General features: G+C 42.2%; 2 protein-coding genes across 6 annotated transcripts in view; one reads left to right on the top strand and one right to left on the bottom strand.

The window, feature by feature from the left end:
* The first annotated feature begins 1,368 nt into the window (after window positions 1-1,368).
* Window positions 1,369-6,611, top strand: tegt (testis enhanced gene transcript (BAX inhibitor 1)). 2 transcript variants are annotated; one of them, XM_069721918.1, is made up of 10 exons: window positions 1,369-1,476; window positions 2,582-2,834; window positions 2,908-3,016; window positions 4,558-4,678; window positions 4,753-4,801; window positions 4,915-5,012; window positions 5,497-5,576; window positions 5,676-5,776; window positions 6,024-6,099; window positions 6,457-6,611. In XM_069721918.1, the coding sequence occupies exons 2-10, from the start codon at window positions 2,779-2,781 to the stop codon at window positions 6,478-6,480; spliced, it is 714 nt and encodes a 237-aa protein (XP_069578019.1). In that variant the 5' UTR covers window positions 1,369-1,476; window positions 2,582-2,778; the 3' UTR covers window positions 6,481-6,611. The 2 variants fall into 2 exon arrangements, with proteins under 2 accessions (XP_069578019.1, XP_069578020.1); XM_069721919.1 differs by having other exon boundaries at window positions 1,384-1,487.
* A 1,361-nt stretch (window positions 6,612-7,972) lies between these two features.
* Window positions 7,973-21,041, bottom strand: part of nckap5l (NCK-associated protein 5-like) — a 35,915-nt gene continuing 22,846 nt past the window's right edge. For 3 of the 4 annotated variants that reach the window (XM_069721915.1, XM_069721913.1, XM_069721916.1), the window contains 11 exons: window positions 19,511-19,651; window positions 19,007-19,075; window positions 18,895-18,933; window positions 18,689-18,808; window positions 16,913-17,005; window positions 13,777-16,670; window positions 13,434-13,551; window positions 13,183-13,255; window positions 11,224-11,523; window positions 9,567-9,718; window positions 7,973-9,065 (listed from right to left, as the gene is read on the bottom strand). In XM_069721915.1, the coding sequence (XP_069578016.1) occupies window positions 8,805-9,065; window positions 9,567-9,718; window positions 11,224-11,523; window positions 13,183-13,255; window positions 13,434-13,551; window positions 13,777-16,670; window positions 16,913-17,005; window positions 18,689-18,808; window positions 18,895-18,933; window positions 19,007-19,075; window positions 19,511-19,651 (4,260 nt within the window). In that variant the 3' untranslated portion in view covers window positions 7,973-8,804. The remainder of the gene's footprint in view (window positions 9,066-9,566; window positions 9,719-11,223; window positions 11,524-13,182; window positions 13,256-13,433; window positions 13,552-13,776; window positions 16,671-16,912; window positions 17,006-18,688; window positions 18,809-18,894; window positions 18,934-19,006; window positions 19,076-19,510; window positions 19,652-21,041) is intronic. The other variant, XM_069721917.1, reaches the window with a different exon arrangement.

Consider the following 21,041-nt stretch of genomic DNA (forward strand, 5'->3'; position numbering starts at 1 on the left):
CCCTGTGTGTTTTATCTCCTTTGGTACTAAAGAACAAAATTGTCTTATGTTTGTCATTTATATTCCTTCATTAAAATATTTCTAATTTTTTTTTTAATTATCTTACTGTCGAGATAGACTCAGATCTCACAGTTACAAACTTACAAATACTTTTATTTTGAAGTATCTGGTGCTGTCTCAGTACTACTTGCTTTGAGTGTTGTACAAATGCAAATTCAAAACTTATAAGAATAGATTTTACACATTTTTCAGTGTACAGTTGTGTCAGTAAACTGACAGACAGCACAACTTTGAAGTAATTTAATTACATGACACTTTTTTACTTCAGCGGGAAAAAAATAATGTTTTGAAATTTAAAACATTGCTAAAGGATAAACTTTAGCAGTAATAATTAGTATTATTAGCAACAACCAGTGGTGAAAGAAGTATTCAGGTCCTTTACTGAAGTAAAAGTACTAGTACCATACTGTGGAAAATATTCCACTCCGAGTAAAAGTACTGCATTCAAAGTCTTACTTAAGTATGTAAGTATCAGCAAAATATACTTTACAATACAAAAATGAAAGTACACACAAAACAGAAAATGTTCCCTGTCAGTGTTTTACTATTATATATTTAGTTTTTATATTAATATTACTGCTGTATTAATGTGTGTTTTACTGCTGTGGTTATTTAAGGCTGTGTTGATTTTACCTACTTTATATCCTGTTGGTTAGTTTTATCTACAGTAATGCATCATATCCCATTAGACTATATGTTTTTTCTGTTTTGTAAGAACCATGCATCTCTAAAAAGTCAATAAATTCAGACAAACAATGTATTTTCCAGCTGGTCTGAGGGCTTTCAAAATTATTTATTTCACTAAAAATGTAGGAAAATTGTGTCAAACCATAAAGTAACATTTAATCTTTCCATTTATCAGAAAAATTCGGATTAAAAAAATGTTCCACTACTGACAGTGAGTATACATGTAATTATTATAGCATACATTTGTTGTTCTAAATAAAATTATAAATAAGTTTATGTATTTTTAATTGTATACGTTACATCATGCGTCATAATAACTGATGTAAAGCTTAACACGCCCATTTACACCCGGACATGTTTATTTCAGTGAGATCACAAACAAGTAGAATGTTTGTTTATCTCGTAAACATGAAGTCTGATCGAGTCAGCTGATCATTAATGAAGCGGCCATTTTAAGTGTACTGGGGACATTACTCGGTGACACACCAGGAAGTACTGGAAGTAATATTAAGGTTCCTCGGCAGGCAGTGTTTATGTTTAATAATAACACGTTTTAAAGTATATCAAATGCAAAAATACACGACTTGTGCGTTTATTTCCATTCGGAAACCGCCTTATTTCCGGTTTTGCGTCGCGTCTCGGAGTTCTGGGCGTTTCCATGGTGACGTCACAGGCTGTCGCGCTGACTGACACGTCGAAGAGAAAAGCAGCGAAGCGGCGGAGCGGCAGGTGAGAGGCAGGTGAGGCCGGCCAGGTGGGCCGCGAGGCCGCGAGGCCCTCCGTGGTCGTGCCGGGGTGTCGCGGTCCCGGCGGCCGGAACATGAACCGAGTTCTCCGCCGAACAAACACGTCGTCGTCGAGTTGTTGTCGGACGTTAGCTAGCCAGGCTAGCCGTTACTTAACGCCTGCTGGCGAGCAGCAGCTAATAGCTAACCTATATATAGATCTATATCTATTTATGTGTATATAGATCTATATATCGATATATAGATCTATATACACACACACACGCGATGGCTCGTGCGTCAAACACCATTTTAGCTGCTCAACATATTTATTATTTAATGTTTTTGGTTTCGGTCGCCAGCTAGCAGGTTTAGCACGAATCGACATCATGCTATCAGACAGTCGTTAGCTTGCTGTGCGTGGTTCGGTGCTGGTTCCGATGCTAACCGGTTCGGTGCTGGTTCCGATGCGAACCGGTTCGGTGCTGGTTCCGATGCTAACCGGTTCGGTGCTGGTTCCGATGCGAACCGGTTCGGTGTTGGTTCCGAACCGGTTCGGTGCTGGTTCCGATGCGAACCGGTTCGGTGCTGGTTCCGAACCGGTTCGGTGTTGGTTCCGAACCGGTTCGGTGATTAATGCTTCAAGCAGCTTTAAAATGTCTCCACGAGACGAAAAGGTTAAACAATGTTTGTGGTTTATTGTCGAAACAAAACCTGATATTAATAATTTGTTTTTGCATGTCAGGAGATTATTATTGTTATTATTATTATTATTATTATTATTATTATTATTACTGTTATTATTATTGTTATTATTATTATTGTTGTTATTATTATTACTGTTATTATTATTGTTATTACTGTTATTGTTATTATTATTATTGTTATTGTTATTGTTATTATTCTGCTGTAAATGAAAAGTACACACTTCTAAAATATAACAAACCCCAAAGACCATAAATCTGTATTTTAGTTGGATTTGTGTGATTTTTCTTTAATATTTAATTTATTCTACAATTTGGTCAAAAATATAGAATTTGATTTTGTCTCTAATTCACATCGAGTCCTTCAGATGAAATGAGTTTCTTCTCTTCTGCTTGTGAATGAAGTTGTAGAATAAGTGGACGTGTGATCGTTGTGTCCCGAGGAGACTTCGTCCCATCGCAGGTTGATCGTTGTGTCCAGATCTTCGTCCCATCGCAGGTTGATCGTTGTGTCCAGATCTTCGTCCCATCGCAGGTTGATCGTTGTGTCCAGATCTTCGTCCCATCGCAGACCTTCTGAGATCTCGGCTCCTGATTCCATCATGAACGTGTTCGACCGGAACATCGACTTGGACGCTCTCTTCAAGTTCTCCCAGATGTACGTAAGCGAGCCGATTCCTCCGAGACGTCGTGTGACCGGCGGCGTCTTTAACTCTGATGTCCCGCTGCAGATCTCATTCCACTCAGGTGCACCTGAAGAACGTCTACTCCAGCTTGGCCGTCTGCATGTTCGTGGCCGCGGCCGGCTCCTACGTTCATGTGGTCACACGCCTCTTTCAGGTAAGAAGCTGTTTACCTGCACAGGTAGAACCTTAAATAGGAACCCTTCATCCTGCCTGATCTGATCCCATGTGCACATGAGCTATTATTATTATTAATATGAATTATTATTAGTTATTATGAACTATTAGATTATTATGAATTATTATTATGAATTATTAGATTATTATGAATTATTATTATATTACTATTAGTTATTATGAATTATTATATTATTATGAGTTATTATTACAAAGTATTAGATTATTATTATGAATTATTATTAGATTACTATTAGTTATTATGAATTATTATATTATTATGAGTTATTATTACAAAGTATTAGATTATTATTATGAATTATTATTAGATTATTATATTACTATTAGTTATTATGAATTATTATATTATGAGTTATTATTACAAAGTATTAGATTATTATTATGAATTATTATATTATTATGAGTTATTATTACAAAGTATTAGATTATTATTATGAATTATTATTAGATTATTATATTACTATTAGTTATTATGAATTATTATATTATTATGAGTTATTATTACAAAGTATTAGATTATTATTATGAATTATTATTAGATTATTATATTACTATTAGTTATTATGAATTATTATATTATGAGTTATTATACAAATTATTAGATTATTATTATGAATTATTATATTATTATGAGTTATTACAAAGTATTAGATTATTATTATGAATTATTATTAGATTATTATATTACTATTAGTTATTATATTATTATTACAAATTATTAGATTATTATTATGAATTATTATTATGAATTATTATTGATTATTATTATTATTATTATTAACTATGAACTGCAGATATGTCAGAGGTTTTGCTCTGTTAGGGAATCTGAGCAGCTTTCCTTCTGTAAAGTGTTGGAGGTGATTCTGACGTGTAGCTGACGGAGCGAACAACGATGAATCCCTGGCAGCTAGCAGGGTGTAGTACGTCTGCTGAGAAACACCGTGACAAGACCTGAAGTCAGACAACAGTCGGTGTTACGACTTCCTCGTCTCCGTCTGTGTTTAATGTGAAACATGTTCAGGATATTCTGAACACATCGTCTCTTTGTTGTTTTGGAATTCAGAAGAAACTGAAATGGATTAAAAATTGGTGCTGGAGGTTTTAACATGGGAGCGTATACACCAAGAAAACATCCTATTTGGAGAAATGTTCTTTGTCTTAAGTAAATAAAATAAAACAGTTTAGAGACTCAACAAACATGTGAAGTGACAAAAAGCAACAGAAGAAGCACAATAGGTGCATTTATTGTGTTGCCGGAATATATAGGACAATAAAAATAGCACAGGTCAAAGTGTGTGTCTGTAATTTGAACCCCTGGAAGACGTTAAGAAAATATTTACCTACATTTTTAACATCCTGTGAGAAAGTGACTCGGCACTTTTTAAAAGTAAAGAAATCTGACAACTATTCAAACAAATTGAATCTCCGTATTGTGACCAGATTGACGTGTGACATTAATCACAACCGTAACTGAGTGCAGTATTCGGACCCGGTCCTCAGGGCGGCGTGCTGTCTGTGCTCGGCTCCCTGGGCTTGATGTTCTGGCTCGCCATGACGCCCCACAACTCTGAGACGGAGAAGAAGAGACTGGCGATCCTGGCGGGATTCGCCTTCCTCACAGGTAACGTGTCCGACTGGAGTTCGGTGGTGTTAGTGGGTGATGTTTAAAGCGGCGTCTCCTCTCCGGCCCGCCAGGTGTCGGCCTCGGACCCACGCTGGACTTTGTCATCGCCGTCAACCCGAGGTACGTGAACGATCGGTCTGTGTTGAAACGGCCGAATGCGAGTTAAACATTAAAACATCTGCGAGCGTTGCTCTAGAAATCCAAAGTGAAAAGTTGTGTTGGTTCTCCTGCAGCATCATCGTGACGGCCTTCATGGGAACCTCCGTGATCTTCATCTGCTTCACTCTCAGCGCCCTCTATGCTAAACGCAGGAGCTACCTGTTCCTCGGAGGTAACGGCACTTTGTTTATGCTGCCGTCAGAGACTGAACAGAAGTTATAAGAGGAGACGCCAACTTCTCCAAACGAGAGACAACCTGCCAGAACGGGACATCTGCTGTCTCCAGTTCACAGCACGAATCTCCAGACGTGTCCCGGTACTCCGATGAAGCTCCGTCCGGTTTCATCACTTCTAAAAATGCAGCTGTTGCACTGAACTCACCGTCACTGTTCTCTTTATGTTTTAAGATGCCACAAATTATAAATAGCCACGAAAAATGTCCAAAGTTGAAGCAGAAGTAGGGACGGTTTATGTTGAGATGTTTCAGGGCGACGGAAAACCGCGAGTGGACGCAAGTTTCAAATCGTCTGGTTGTGAATCTTTGCTCTGAACTGGACTTAACACTTTATTTTGTGTTCTAGTTTTGTTCATAAGAGAAATGCTGTTTCACATGAACAATGACAGATTTGCATCGTGAACCTTTTGTTTAACTTCAGGCACTCTGATGTCCGGCCTCTCCCTCCTGTTCCTCATGTCTGTGATCAACATGTTCTTTGGATCTCTGATGCTCTTCAAGGTAACTGAAGCCCGATGTTGTGCTGAACGAAGCTTCGATCCGCTGCGTTAGCGTGTGCTGTAAGCGTGTGCTGTAAGCATGTTGTTTGGTGTGTAACAGGCTCACATGTACCTCGGCCTGCTCATCATGTGCGGCTTCGTGCTGTTCGACACTCAGCTGATCATCGAGAAGGCCGAGAACGGAGACAAGGACTACGTCTGGTGAGGACTCGTATTCACTGTCGGCAAAGTCCTTTTATCTGTTCTTAGAACCGTATACAATGCAGGTATAACATCCCATAATAAGGTATACAAAGGAGCATCAGTTCTGACAAAAAACATGATGGAAATAAACTTAATTTTTTCAAAAGTGTTGCAGAAGTTCAGCTTTTACATGATGAATGTGTAACTATTACAGCCTTTTATTTTGGAGACGCTAACTTCCGCTTTGTGTATTTTATTTTGAAAGGCACTGTGTGGACTTGTTCCTCGATTTCATCACCATCTTCAGGAAACTGATGGTCATCCTCGCCATGAACGATAAGGTGAGGACGAAGTGAAATGAGGTCTGGTGAAGGTTTATATTCTTGATTTTTCTCTTTGTATTTAAAAGCAGCAATGACTGCTTCCTGAAGACAAACACTGAAGATGCTTTGTAGGATGGTGTCAGTGTCGAAGTGTTTGCTGTAAAAAAAAATAAAAAAAATAATGTAAAATAAAATAGTTCAAACTTGAAGCAATAAAATGCGGCTCAGACTGACAAAACTTCTGTACTTGAGAATAAAAAGCTTTCAAAGGCAGATTTCTCCAAAAACAAATGTGTGCGCTCGATATCGTTTGTTAATTATGCTGAGTTTTGTGTTCTAAAACAAACTATTTCTCCCTTGTTTTGTTTCTTCCAGGAGAAGAAGAAGGAAAAGAAGTAAAAAGTCGTCAGCCGGTCGTAGCAGGAAATTCAAATAACCAATCAGTCAGAAAAGGCACAAACTTGCGACGCACTCGGTGCTTTTCATTTTCTGTTTTCATTTCTCAAATTAAACTCTTATGTGGTCTTATATTACTGAAAATTTCTTTGATTTACTTTTTTTGAAACTTACAGCAAGGGTTTGAATGTAAGTTTATGGTACAGTAACGCTAGTCCCATCAATGGCTGTGAATGGAGAACACACTAACGCTGCAGTGATCACGCTTGGCCTGTAGAGGGGAGCGTTGCCCTTACGAAGGCTCCCAGAAGAAGCTGAGCAGCTCCTAACAGATGATTTTCATATAACTGTTATTTAGTGCCATAAATTAATGACATGATAGGCTCCTTTTAGTGGGTCATGTAAGCTTCTGAAACTGATTATCGTTTTTATTTTACGTAATTTCATTTTGTCGATTTTTGCTTATTTATAGTTTTCCTCAGTTCTTTAGTGGAGTGTTACAAGGTATGGTGTCTCATGATTTTTTGACAACAGATCCTCCTTTCAGAAATTTTCCCCCCTTTAATCGTTTTGTTCCCACAAATTTAGTTTTTTAGGGAGAGTTGTGAAGCCTGGTAATCCCGACTCAAACCCTGAACGCCCGTCAGACTCACGATGATCGACAACTCAGACGGACTCTCATCCACTCGCTGGACTCGATTTTGGACGGCGGAGGAGGACGAGTCGGTGCCATCTGTCTGTTTCTCTTTTGTTGTTTTTCCAACCTGGATCGTGAAAACAGGCGGTTTATTCTGACCACTCCAATTGTAAATTCCTCTAAATATCTGTTGTCTAGAAATTAGTTTGCCAAATGATGTGATGTTTAACCTGACAGTTTGGCATCAGTGCGATTTATTTTTATTTTATTTTGAAAGTATACTGTGAAGAATTTATTTTATTGATGTAAAACTGATAATTTGATACATTTGCTCAAATAAATGTGTTGAACGTATTAAAATAAAGCGACTGTGTCTTTAATATCTTCAATCCAAACAGTTTTAATTTGACTGGAGCTTTGGATTTTTTTCTATTTGTATATATATAATAATGTAATTATTAATATTTAGAATTATATTTATATAATTAAATTGTCCAAATTCTCAAAAAAGTAATTCTGTAGTATATTGTCAAAAATTTCATAAACTCATACTATAGCATGTCGTCACAAATATAAAAAAGCTCCATAGACTCCCATTCAACTTCAACGTAGTATCGTCAGGTTTCCGATCAGATCGGTCAGATCCACCGCTGGCTCCTCCCCCAGCTCATCCAAATATGGTCACTTCCTGCTCCAAACCGCTCCCAACCAGCAAGATGGTGACGGACAGAATCTGAACCAACCAACGATGACATCACTGATGGATGATGACATCACTGATGGTTGGTGGGAACCCTGTGAGAACCATACAGCTCTGTAAACATACTCTTCATTTAAAGACAGACCAACATAGAGAACTAAATCAAAACGTTTTAATTAGAAAGTTGAAAAAACGGCAGTAGGTACAGAGGACCTCTAGTTGCTAGGTAACGAACAGCAATAGAGATGTCGGAACACAAGATATGAACGTAATTACAAAGCGAGGCTGCAATTTTCACAGAAAGATTACACACAAAAAAATGACTGCAAATGATGTACATTTAAAATAAATAAATAATAGAAATACATATTCATTGAATAGTGTAGCCATTTCTCTTATCTATGTTATTATTGCTGGTATATATTACCTTTAAATGTATTATGATTTTAAAAACAAGACATATTCTGACAACCTTTTCCTTGGCCGCGAAACAAAATATCAACATGATCAATAAAAATCGTTTTTACATTTAAGATCGTGATGCATGAGTTTAGCAATTAAGAACCACAGACATGAACATTCATTTTTTTTTTTTTTTTTTTTCCCAGGCGATCCATGTTTTTTTCTCCGTCGTTTTTCCGTTATGTGGGTGAAATGATGTCGGAACAGAACGGATGTATTTGATCACAGATGCGTTGTTGTGCTGAACGGTAGCTCGGCCATGCGGTGTTGCCGTCCTGTATACATGAAATCAAAGAGACGTGTCCACAGTCCAGTCTGATTGTGAAAAGGTGAACAAGCGAGATTCCTTGGTGGCTTTTGGCTTCATGTTTGAGATCCTGAGGAGAAAGAGATCAGTTCATCCTTCCAGTTGCAACGAGCCTGATGACACGCCGCTCCGGTTAACGTTAACGTTAGCAGGGCGTCTGCGGTTTCTTTTCCTCAAAAGATGAGCGACCGGGAGACGACGCTGCGGTGATCTCCGCTGCGTCACCCTTGGCTGCCGCAGGACGACAGGCTGTCGTACAGCGAGTCGCTCAGAGACTCGGGCGTCTCCAGGACCGGAGGGCGGCTCGGGGAGAGCGCCTCCTCTGGCCGCTCCCGGAGCAGCTCCAGTCCGGCCTCCCGGCTCATCTCGGGGACGGTGGGAACGCGCGTTTTCCCCCGCCGGCTCATCCCCGACTGGGCGGGGACAGGGAGGCTGCCCGGGTCGACCACCCGGCTGGAGGAGGGCCCGCCGGCCTTCATGCCCTGCGGGTGGGGAGGGGAGGGGGGCGGGGGGTCACGTGTGTTTCAGTCTTACGTAAACGCCTTCAGGTGCAAAAAAGAAAACTGGGCAGCAGAAATCGTCTCTGTGAATTTTTAATAGTCGAGCGATTAATAATTTCTAAAGGGAGAATGTGGTTCTGTTTTTTTTTTTACATTATGTAAGATGTGAGTGCAGATTTTAAAATGTATTTCTACTGCGAAGTGTTGCAGCCTGTAAGTGACCCAGATAATTCTTGTCCTCAGCAACTTTCATTAAGCATCGACCACAAATCACTCATTTTTTTGACCTAAATGAACGTCTTCTAGTTTTGACTCTTAGTTTGTTTGGAGGATGTCATACGTTATACAGATCTTACTTCACTTTCTTTTACGAGTTGTTATCTCGAGCATGAGAGCGGCTTTCAGCACCAAAACTCTAAAACTCAGACCTCATTATGTGGATATATTTGAAAAAGAAAATGAACCCAGCTGGCGTTGGCCTACCGCTCTGAACGGGGATCCGAAGGTCACCGCCTCCTCCTCCTCCTCCTCCACGGCCAGGTACACCTCCGCCGGCCCCGCTGGAGTCTTCAGGTTGGGGAAGGTCCAGGTCTTGGAGCGAGGCGAGAACACGTTGGCTCCGTGGGCCTCCGAGGCTGCAGATGGAGCAACAAAAAGGAACCGTTTTATTTCTAAGAGGGATTTTCTCGTGGGTTTATTACTGGACTGAATTTAGGAGCACGTTTACTCGTCTAAAATCCAAAAGTGAGGAAGGTTAATAAAAGGGAACACCTGTATTTTGTAACCATACCAAATAGCTCTACTAATATTGGCTGCATTGCTGTGATATTTTGTACACATATTCATAGTTTCCAGAGGATGAATCACACAGATATTGGTAATCCTCTGACTTTTCTTGTAGCACCACAGTGAAGTTTACATTTTTGATTCTCGCTGAAATATTGAAACTGTTTGTTGGATTACTGTGACTTTGTGCAAATATTCAGTGTCGCCTAATTTATCAATGAGCACCATCATTAGATTAAATTTTACAATAAAAATTAAAAACGTTTTAAGATCAAATGCTTTCAAAATGATGACATTCATAACTGTTTTTCCAGCTTACTGCTACTGTCTCCATGTTAACACAGTAAAAATAAAGTAAAATACTGAATTTAATGAAAAATGATAGACAAATATTAATTTCTCGTGAAACTTCAGGGCCCTCTCTAAAAGACTGATAAAAGTTAAGTGATGTTTTTGTTATTTTAGGCATCTGAATTTGAGATCAAAGTCGATTACACCATTGAAATTTCACTGTACTGATATCATACTTTTAAATATATATATATATATATATATATATATACAACTTTTAAATATCTATACAAAGTTATATATTTGTTTGACTATTTGCATATAAATAGTTAGGGTTAGTTTTGATTATTTGCTCATTATTTTTGTGGCTTTTTTAATATTCTGACATCATCTGGCCAAATTTTGAAACTCTACTTTTACCTACGAGTTTCGTTATGTTAAAAATGTGAACATTACAGCATCCCAGCAGGCTGTCGACTCTGCAGTGACGTCCGACAGTTTGAAATAGGAATATAAAAGATATCATGAGGCTATTTCACCTGACAGATGCTGAACACAAACTTTTTAAATGGTCATTTATGGTGTAAAAATCAATCAGGACATTCAGGCCTAGAATCATTTTTTGTTCAATGAGTCTTTTCAGTTTTTCCCAGTAGTATAAAACAATGATTTTTAATGATATAATTAAATAAATGAATGAGATCAGGACCCAGATTAGCGGCATAAAACTGATTTAAAACAATGGATTTAATTAAGATCATGTAATTTTTGGTCAAAACTGAGCCTCCTGAAAGCTGCAGCTAACAGCAGCCACGTTTTGTTTCCAGGTGTTAAAGGTCACCAAACTCATCCATCTTTATGTTCAAGACTTTTGTGAATTGAGTTTAAAACTTTTTATTCTCTAAAGTTTTTTTTTCCAGAAACTCAACTCGGTGTTTTTTTATGACTCTTCAAGGCCTTCGTGTATCTTGTTTTTTTCCCCAGACGTGAATCTGAGCCTGCACTGAACCACCGGACCTCCTCCAGCTGTTATTACGTCTGCAGCGGGGCAGTTTGTCGTCACCTTCGCGGATGACGCCGGCCGAGCTGCGTCCCTCCAGCACCGAGCCGTACTGAATGGTGGGAATCAGCTGCTTGTGCGGCACGTAGCAGTCCTCCTGCGACGGCAGCTCCCGGTCCAGGGTGCGCGCACGCCGGCCGGCCCGACCCGGGGAGCCGGCGGAGTGGTGCTCGGCGCCGGTCCTCGTCTTGGACAGCCCCCGTCCGGCCGCACCGCTGCTGCAGTCGGGCAGCGGGAACGTGCCGATGCCGCTGTCCAGCGTGTACGTGGAAGCACCGGAGCCTGCAGAGCAGAGACTCATAACTGAGGTGGAAATGAGGGAATGAAATCATCCCATACTTTAACAAACTGATATTTATTTCATGTTTTTACGACATCATCAGAATTACTTTTCCTCACGGGGCCTCGTTTATTTACCACCGATATGCTAAAAAAGGTGTGCACCATTATTTCCCCTCACGGAGAATCACTGATTTATACACTGATCCTTTATTTGAACCGTCACCCCCTTCTGGCAGTGAGAGGAATTACAAAAACATGTCATAACCTTCATATTTTACCAAGACGTCCAAGAGAAATTTCTTTGATTTATTTTTTTAGTAGGATTTTCTGCCATACTTTTGCTCTGGCAGGGTGACGTAAAATGCATCACTACTGGAGCGGGAACGTCTCACCAGACACCAAATAAAAACTCTGTTTACTGTGAAATACCGAGAGATTTATCTGCTGGTGACACTGCAGGCTTAATCAGCACTGTGAAGTCATTTTGAAGGTGCTTGTATGTAATTTATATGTAAAAGCTCCGCACTACAGTTTTAAGTAAAAGTACCACAGTGCAAAAAATAATAACCCATTAGTCCTTTAAAAAACATTCAAATTACACTTAAGCAGAAGCATTTAACTATTATCTGCCAAAAGTAAAAACAAAATTTAAGTATTCATTATTTAAAAAGTTTCCTATTGTGTGTTAAATTATGGGATTATTTTGATGGTTTAAAGGATCCCCAATTGTCTGTCATGGAACAGGATCTATACACGAACAACTACTAGATTAGAAAAAATAACACGACAAATATAGAAAAAACTAAAATATAATCATTATTGACACTGTCAGATTAAAATAAAACTAAATTGGTATATAACCTTCAAAATAATTTACAATATATTAATACTTTTCACTGATTGTATTTGTATTTATTTGTTAAAAAAATTACAATCTGAGGAAGCTCCAAATAATTTGTCAAAGCATTTAAATTAAACAAACATTTTAATTTAGCATCTGGTTGAGATGTAGCTCATGTTAACTACTTTAAATACTGCTGAGACGTTACAATACATTATATTTAGGTTTTGAGTGAAATATTCGACTGCAAAGTAGCTTAATTATAGATTCAGACTTAAATTTAGTTTACTTTATTAATCCCACAGTGGGGAAATTTAGTCATCACAGCAGCATAGAAACACAAAAAAGGGGCTCACAATAAGAACTAATTTACAAATACGTATCCATAAATTACGATAGATAAAAACAATTATTTTAGAAAAATAAAATAAGAGCAATGCATAAATACACACACACACACACACACACACACACACACACACACACACACACACACACACACACACACACACACACACACACACACACACACACACACTATATACACAAAAATAAATAAAATAAAAATAAATAAATACAGCTTGGGATGAATGGAAAAGTTCATTATAGCTGTGAAAAGTACAATAATTGCCTCTAAAATGCACCATGCTAGATGTATAAATTACACTAATATAGGACTACTTAAAGGACATTTTAATTTAATTGAAGTACAGTAAATCAATTTAGTTATCAAATGTAACTTAAGTTTTCATCTTTATAATATTTTCTCTAGTCTTTGTTTCTTTACATCCGGATAACTCCACAAAGCTAACAGCCCTTTTAAAATGAACTTTTCTTACCTGTAAAGTGCTGCGAGTGAACGGAGTCGGCGAGGTTTTCATCTGACGTGATCTTTCCGATTCGATCTGATCCCTGAATGAAAGAACAACAGAAGCAGCTGTGAATCTGTTGAAACCCTCAAATACAGAAGACGAGTCTCAGATTAGACGCCAGATTCAGACTTTTAATTAACTTTAAATTGAATTAAATGCAGCAATTTGTTTTCATGTCCCTGTGTACAGGCACAGTTAAAACATTTGAACATCGGAACCTTCTCCATGTCATCGTGACCGATGACGTCGTTCTGCTGGCTGAACATCGGTTTGGACGTCTTACAGTCGAAGGAGAGCCGCCGCTGGGGAACGCTGATCACGTCCTTCCCGTCCACTCTACGTTTAAAACAATACAAGTTCCGTTAAAGTGATTTCCTCACACGATGTATGTGAAGCGTTTCACAAGGAGCTCCTGTATTTTCCAATGAAGGTCGACGCATGGACGGAAGTTGAAAATAAAAGAATAAAGATAGCTGGTCTGACTATGGTCTTATTTATGTTGTTTCTTTTTTTGAAGGGATGTTTGCAGTGATTTTAATCAGGATAAGAAAGCATCCTCACCTGTTGAGCAGCTGCTGCATGAAGTTGTCGGAGCGCGCTCCGCGGTACATGACGGCCAGCTGGCCCTGAGCCGGGTCCATCACCACCTCGCAGGAGTGACCTCTACCCGACCTCTCCACGTAGGCCCTCTCCTCCTCCAGGGCTCTCCTCAGCCCCTCGGCCTTCTCCATCAGCGTCGAGATGTTCAGACCTTCAACGCCTTCTTTACACCTGGTGGCCATTTTCACCGAGTCTCTGCCCACCGACGGGATGTTTATCTTCCACTCCTTCTTCTCGTCCTTTGCTTTGGCGGCGTCGGTCTTGCGGCTCAGCGCCGGCAGCTTGCTCTTTTTCAGGCCGAACCAGCTGGCGATGCCGTTGGAGGCCTTCTGCTTGACCTCGCCGCCCGGCCCTCCTCGGTCCTGCTCCTGGAGCTTCAGCACGTTCTCCTCGATGCCCTTCATCACCTTCTGCTCGATGGCGGACTGCGGGCTGGGCGCCGGCTGCAGCGGCTTCTCCGCCTCGGACGTCGGCGGTCTCGGAGGAGGAGGCGGCAGGCTGTCGCCGTACATCGGATTCTTTTTCCCTTTCCCGCTGATCTTGGTCCTCTCCTCCGATTTGGAGGAGTAGCGGGGGGCCTCCGAGGGCTTCCCTCCTCTGTGGACGGACGGACCCTGGCAAGGTTTGGACGGTGACTTCGGAGGGATTTTGTTGGGGCTGCTGCTACTGTGAGGACCAACGGCAGCTTTAACGTTATAGGCCAGATTCAGGGAGCCGGGACACTTGATGTTGTTGCGTAGTACCTGCGGAGCGTCAGCGTTGGGGGACGGCAGACCGATTTTGCTCTTGGAGCCCTCCGGTTTGGTCACATACAGTTCTTGTTTGACCACAGCGGGACCAGAAGACTTTACCGCCTGTTCATACAGCTGAGACGAACCCGGATACTTCAAACCAACGCTGCTACTTTTAGGTTTACCGTCCAAAGAGTCCGTGAATTTGGAGTGTCTTCGTTCCTCCTTGTGGACCTCCATCGGTCTCTCCGCCGTCTGGCTCCTCTCCTCAACGTAGGTGCCCTCGTTCGCCGTTTCGACGGGCCTGAGGCCGACTTGTAAATCCTCAGAGCTCCTCAGCTTGCCCAGCGCGGCCAGTCTGTCTTTGAACGCGTGGTGACTGGAGTCGGCCTGCGGTCTTACCGCCGCTGCCGAAGGCCTTTTGGGGATGGAAGAGGAGTCGCTCCTTCTGGCTGGAGGAGGAGGAGGCGCAGGGTGAGCGACCTCCGAGCTCGGCACCTCCCCGATGTCCCCCTCCTGCTTCTCTCTGGTTCGGGAGTAGTTGGCTCTGCTCTGGGCTTTGCCGGCGGCGGACGAGTTGGGCAGGCTGTGATGATTCACCCACACCGGGCTGTCCGAGTCCTCTTCGTCGTCCGACGTGGACTCCGACGTGGAGTCCGACGACTGCTTTCGTTGAGGAACCGGATTCAGGACACTTTCCGGCAGCGATTTAACGAGCTTCCTTTCACCGCCGCTCGCCTTCGTTTGGGACGGAAGAGTGGTTCTTTTCTCGAGACCCCGCGTTTGCTCCTCCGCTCCGGAGTTGGTGGACATATCGTTGACATTTTCATAATGAGGGACCCTCTGAGAAACTTTAGGAGAGGAGGACGACGTGGAGGACGGAGCCCCCATCTTGGATCCAGCACTGGTTTTAGGTGCAGAGAGGCAGCTGTAGCTGATTTCCTTCGCGGGCGGGGAGCAGGCATCTTCAGGCTGCGGAGGGGAGGTCGGCGCCGAGTGTGTGGCCGGGTAGGACTCGGACCTGGCGGGAGGGGGAGGGGGCTGCCGGCACCTCTCCGTGGTGGTGGCTCTGCGTGTGGGAACGGGAGAGTGGTAGACTTCGTAGTTGTTGGTGCGACAGGGGATCCGAGAGCTGCGGGTGAGCTGGGGACTCAGACGGACCGCCGAGGTGGACGGCGGAGACTTCTCCCCTATCGAGGGGATCTTCAGGAACTTGAGCAGCTTGGACGGGGAGTTGATGGCGGCGGCTTTGACGTCGCTGAGGCAGGATGGGCTGGGGCTGACGGTGGCGCCGGCTCTCACGGACGCAGCCCCCCGATCTGTGGCGTCTTTCTCGGGGACAGCCGACGGGTCGTTAACGGAAGAGGGCGCCAAGCCGTTGTGAGCGCCGTCGCTTGTATCCGTATCACAGTGGGAGATCTGAGCGCCCTCCTTCACAGAACCGGGCGGGTGGGAGGTGGCACAGAAACCAGCGAGCTCCTCGGAGGCACTAGCGTTTGGACAGCTCTCAGAGATTTCTGGCTCCATCGCCTCCATGCTCTGATCGACCGGTTCTGTGATTGACGCGTGGGCGGCGGCGGCTGGCTGCTGGTGGGCTTCATTCTTGGTGCATTGTTTGGACGAGGGTACGGACTCTCCCGCTCTGGTTTTGCTGTGACATTCGCTCGTAGCAGCTCCAGAACCGACGTGGCTCTGGGAGGCGGACGGGGCTTTGGAGGGACTACAGACGTGGTTGCACGGCTTCGGAGGACCGTCCGGGCTCCTCTTGCAGTGCAAACAGCAGGTGTTCCCTCCTTCGCACTTCGCCGCCCCGTCGCCGTTGACGTGCTGGTGTGCGTCGGCGTCCGAGCACGAACAGCGGCAGTGCGTGTGGTGGGATTTGCACTGTAGAGGGAGGGGGTCCGCGGTGGCCAGGACGGCCTCCGTGGACATGAGCACCTGGCTGTAGTCGCAGAAGGACAGGCTCGTCGTGGACGGGTGGAACTTCAGGGGGTCTGTCTCCTCCATCTTGCGCAGGACCTCCAGGATGTGTGCTTTCTTCTTGAAGAAGGGGGACAGCGCCTCCATGGAGGTGGCGGGGCCACGGGGGCCCGGGGAGGCGTGTTGTGTGCGGTAGCCGTTTCCCTTTTGGACAGAAAGAGTTTAGCGTCAGCTTCACCGTGAAGTGCCAACAAAACAATTTAAATCATCGGGACCTTCGAGGGAATGCGTTCAGGAAACGAGTGTGCGGGAGATTAGCAGCGAGGTGTTTTAAAAAAAAACCACAATAGAGTAAATGTCAGAGCAGTTTTAACGTCACACGGGCGGGGACTGATATAACGGCGCTGCTGCCCTCTTTATGTCTGGTAAAGCTCTGTAATAACCACCTTGGCTTGTGCTTCCGTCTGTGCAGGCTCCACCTGTTTGGCCGAGTCATTGTGCAGCTGTGCATTGTAGTCTGGGAGGGGTCCCGCCTGGACCTGTAACGGGAGATTCATGAGGCAATTATGATGACACTGTATACACTGCGGGCTATTGTATACACGAGCAGCAGGAGCTGCATTGTTCCGGCAGATGCTGGAACAATGCAGCTCAGAGGTGAAAAGACTGAGATCTGGTTCGGATCAACGGCGTTTAAAATCAGAGGCTTCGTCTGAATCGGAGCTCTGCACGAACACAGCTCTTACAGCGAACGGTGGCAGCTGTAGTTACTGAGGTTACATAAGAAACATGTGATGGTCTTCTAAAATATGATGACTTGTGACAGATTAAATTATCCGGTTGGTAAAGTAGTTCAAATGAGCTCATACAGCTGCAAAATAAACACCAAATAGTTTTAAATATTTATCACTCTGAAAGGGGGTCGTTCTGCATTAAGAGAACTTTTACTTTAAAGTACAAATTTGCTAATTAAACTAAAGAGAGCAGAGAGGAAAGAGCAGCTTTAAAATGAAGCATCAGCATTGGCTCAAAATGAACATTTCTGCTGACACGACAGGCTGATAAAATGATGGTTTAATTCGGCCTCAAGGCTCGACGCCACGTCCCTGCTGCTGCGATGACATCACGTCTACTGCATTGAGTGTGAAAGAATGTGCCACAATATATTTGCAAAGTTTGTCTCAGCGAGAACATCATGCAGGCCTGTTTAAATAGGATGAATCTTATAGTTTAGTTTGAAAGAAAATTGTATCCAAAAATGAAGCTTGTTTCTTATTTATCCTCAATTCCTTTCCGGTCTTTTCAATTCAATTCAGCTCTTTCTGAAGTTTTTCCTGCCACTTCCTGTCCAACCCACTGCCTCGCCTCCTTTAAATATGATGACATCACAACAGGGTCACATCGCACACATTTCTCTTGTTCTTGCACAAAAGAAATCATGTATTTGTTCACTCCAACTGATTCTCTCCTGATTAAAATAAATATGGCCTGTTTTTGAGTAACCTACGCTGAGGTAGTGTTTTTATGGGGTCACCATGACAACAACAGCAGAGGCATAATAATGTGTTAATTCCACTACAGGGGAGACTTCATGTTCTCTGCAATTAGGTGGAATAAAATATGTGCATATATCAGCAACAAATCAAACACTGTGCATCAATATATAATGATTAATGAATAATTCCATTGTTGTGTCATGTACAAATAATACGCCCAGTCCAAACAGGCTGACAAGACACTATTACTAATAAAAAAAAATTAAAAAAAGGACGTAAACCAACCTGATGGTTTTTTTTGTTCAAACTTTAGAAAAAAAAGGTGGCCAAAAAATATTACAACGAAACAATCGTCATCATCAGTCCACAAAAACAGGAGTCTGAATATTGTATTTCCTTTACCTTAAAAAAGACACTTCCCTAATCTAAAAGTCCCAGCAGAACCACAGACATCATCTTTTTTCTTTTATTTCTCTTTAAATCCAGGTGCCTACTTTACCCACAATGCAACTGCTGACAATTTGGTCACAGATTGAGGTGAGTTATGAGGTGAGGAGCAGCTACACAGGCCTGATAAACTCAGTTTTATAACTACAAAAGATTTTTCTCAAATCAGCAAAATTCACGTTGAAATATCTATTCCATGCAGGAGTTTGTAATTGTAATGGAGCATTTTTAAACTGTTGTATTAATACTTCCTCCACTCAGGTAGGTGGGCGGAGTTACCTGGTAGTGAGCGGTGGGGTGGTTGGGCAGTTTCTGCTGAAAGAGCTCACACAGCGCTCGGTTCTGTCTCTCCAGGTCAAACACCAACATCTTCAGCTTGATGCACTCCTCTCTCAGATCCTGTTCACACAGCAGGGAGGCGTTACATCCAGACACACCTCCGTTCATAACGTTCAGGTAAAGAAGTGCAGACACACAAATGTTACCTTCTGATTGAGCAGAGCTTGAACCACGTGGTTGGCCACCTGATGACATCACAGAAGATTTACATGAGTTTCTACAAAGAGTTCCATTAAGAAGACATTAAGGTGAACTCACCTCATCCAAACATCTCTCGTAAGCTTCTCTCTGACTCTCGTTGGCCAACATCAGAGCAGAATTCTCTGCCTGAAGGGTGAAAAAATAAACATGTTAACATTAAATACACATTAATATTTGGTTAGTAATGTTACTTTTTTTTATGCTCATAGAAACACAGTGGTTACGAAATAAGCTTAATACCAAGATAACAACCAGAGCTGACTTCAGGATGTCACTGGTTCCAGTTAAGAAACAGCATGCTAGCACCGCCTGTAATTTTTTTTATCCACGTTGAATTATCCACTTTTAGTTTGTTTTATTTATCGTTATTTGTCATCTTTGTTTGCCTTTAAATGTAATTAGAAAATCCCCCCATTGAACGCAACATTTTAGATGTAATGTTTCCTGTTTCTGACAAAGAGTTGGATATAATAAGATGAGAGCTCTAAAAGTGTCTCACTAATTTGCCGACTTGCTGATCAGCTCTTTATTTCACGTGGTTTTGTTTCTTTGTTCACGGACCTCCAGCTCTCTCAGCCGGTCCATCAGCTCGCTGCTGTTGTCCTCCAGGTACGACTCCACGTCTCCTTCCTCGCCCTCTTCGTCTGAGCCGAAGTCCTCGTCACACATCCTCTGTTCTGTCTCATCAGACATTGTTCTCATCTGCAACACAGGAGGTGGAAAAGTGGTCGTACATGTTTGTAGGACTCGTTGCTTTGAGAGGTCAGTAAGAGTCCAAGCTGGTAAATTCATATAAAAAAAAAAAAAAAATGAAACTGCAGAAGTTGGGAGACAGAAATCTGAAAGATCGACGAGCGCCACAAGAACATTTACGTCAGGTTAAGAACAACTGATGATTATTTGTATTGTCGAGCAATCTGTTGATTATTTTAACGGTGGATTGATTCATTTTTAGCCCAAAAAATGTCCGAAAATATTGACAAATGTGCATCATATATACATACCATGGTGACGTCTTTAAATGTGCTGTTTCTCTGACTGTCAGTTAGAAACTAGTTTACAGAGATATACAAGACAGAAAGCAAGAAATCCTCCTAATTTTAATGTGGAAACATGTTTGAAATATTTGTTTTATATAGTAAGTAAGTAAAGTTTATTTGTATAACACCTTTCACATATGAAATCACAGTGCTTCACAATAAAAAAAACAGCCCACAAACAGTGTGAAGAGTTAAAATCACAATAACAAAAGGATGCTAGTGAGAGGAGCCCGTTTTATACATGACTGAACTGATAATATTAAACTGTTGATTCATTTTGATTCATTTTCTCACAGTCTACAGCTCATTGAAGCTGTAACTGACTGGCTGTAAATAATGATTATAAATATAATTGAAAAACCTGCTGGTACTTTTTTTTTAAACAATCAAAAAGTGAAACGTCTGAAATAACATCTTCAGATGTCTTGTTTTGTCTGAACATTTGTGCAAAATCCAAAAATGTTTAGTTTACCATCATGTAACAGTGTTAAAAGCACTTTACACTGTGATTGGCTCCCTCTCCCTGCTGGCTGTGATTGGCCAGACATGGGTTGCTATGGTAACGGCATACGTGGAGCTACATTGGTGATACGGCTTTACAACGTGGAAGAATAATGCCAGCAGACGATTTATTTCGGCATCCTCCTCTCCGATATCGCTGCTCGCTCTTAAAATGAAGTCACGACTGATTCAAGAAATCTGATCTGAGCCGCCGAGACCAGACTGGTCCGGAGAAAACCTTTCAAAGCTCCTCCAAATCACTTTTAAATGTACAAAATCTGTGATGTGACCGTCTGAACCAGAACACACTGGACCGGGACCAAACAACAAGAACACAACAGACTCACAAAGAGTTTAAACCCGCTGATGGGAAACGTCCAGAAGTTTCCATCACAAATCGACCCGCCGGGCCGTCGAGGAACCGGAGACATTTGCAAAAGCATTTACAGGAAGATTATCGAACTCGGTGGAACCGACCCGACAGAACCCGCTGTCCCAAGTGGAGGCTGATGGAAGCAGCTGATCAATGGAAGCAGCTGATCAATGGAAGC

The sequence above is a fragment of the Brachyistius frenatus genome, unplaced genomic scaffold (genome assembly GCF_029030835.1).
Source record: "Brachyistius frenatus isolate BFR_SWC_R1_liver_20210118 unplaced genomic scaffold, ASM2903083v1 Contig_278, whole genome shotgun sequence".
Classification (NCBI taxonomy): domain Eukaryota; kingdom Metazoa; phylum Chordata; class Actinopteri; family Embiotocidae; genus Brachyistius; species Brachyistius frenatus.

What these genes read in the sequence shown, in the direction of transcription:
- tegt (XM_069721918.1), top strand. Translation starts at nt 2,779, where the DNA reads ATGAACGTGTTCGACCGGAACATCGACTTGGACGCTCTCTTCAAGTTC. An exon ending in GTCATCGCCGTCAACCCGAG is followed by an intron (nt 4,802 to 4,914) that starts GTACGTGAACGA and finishes GTTCTCCTGCAG; the next exon opens with CATCATCGTGACGGCCTTCA. An exon ending in TCCTCGCCATGAACGATAAG is followed by an intron (nt 6,100 to 6,456) that starts GTGAGGACGAAG and finishes TGTTTCTTCCAG; the next exon opens with GAGAAGAAGAAGGAAAAGAA.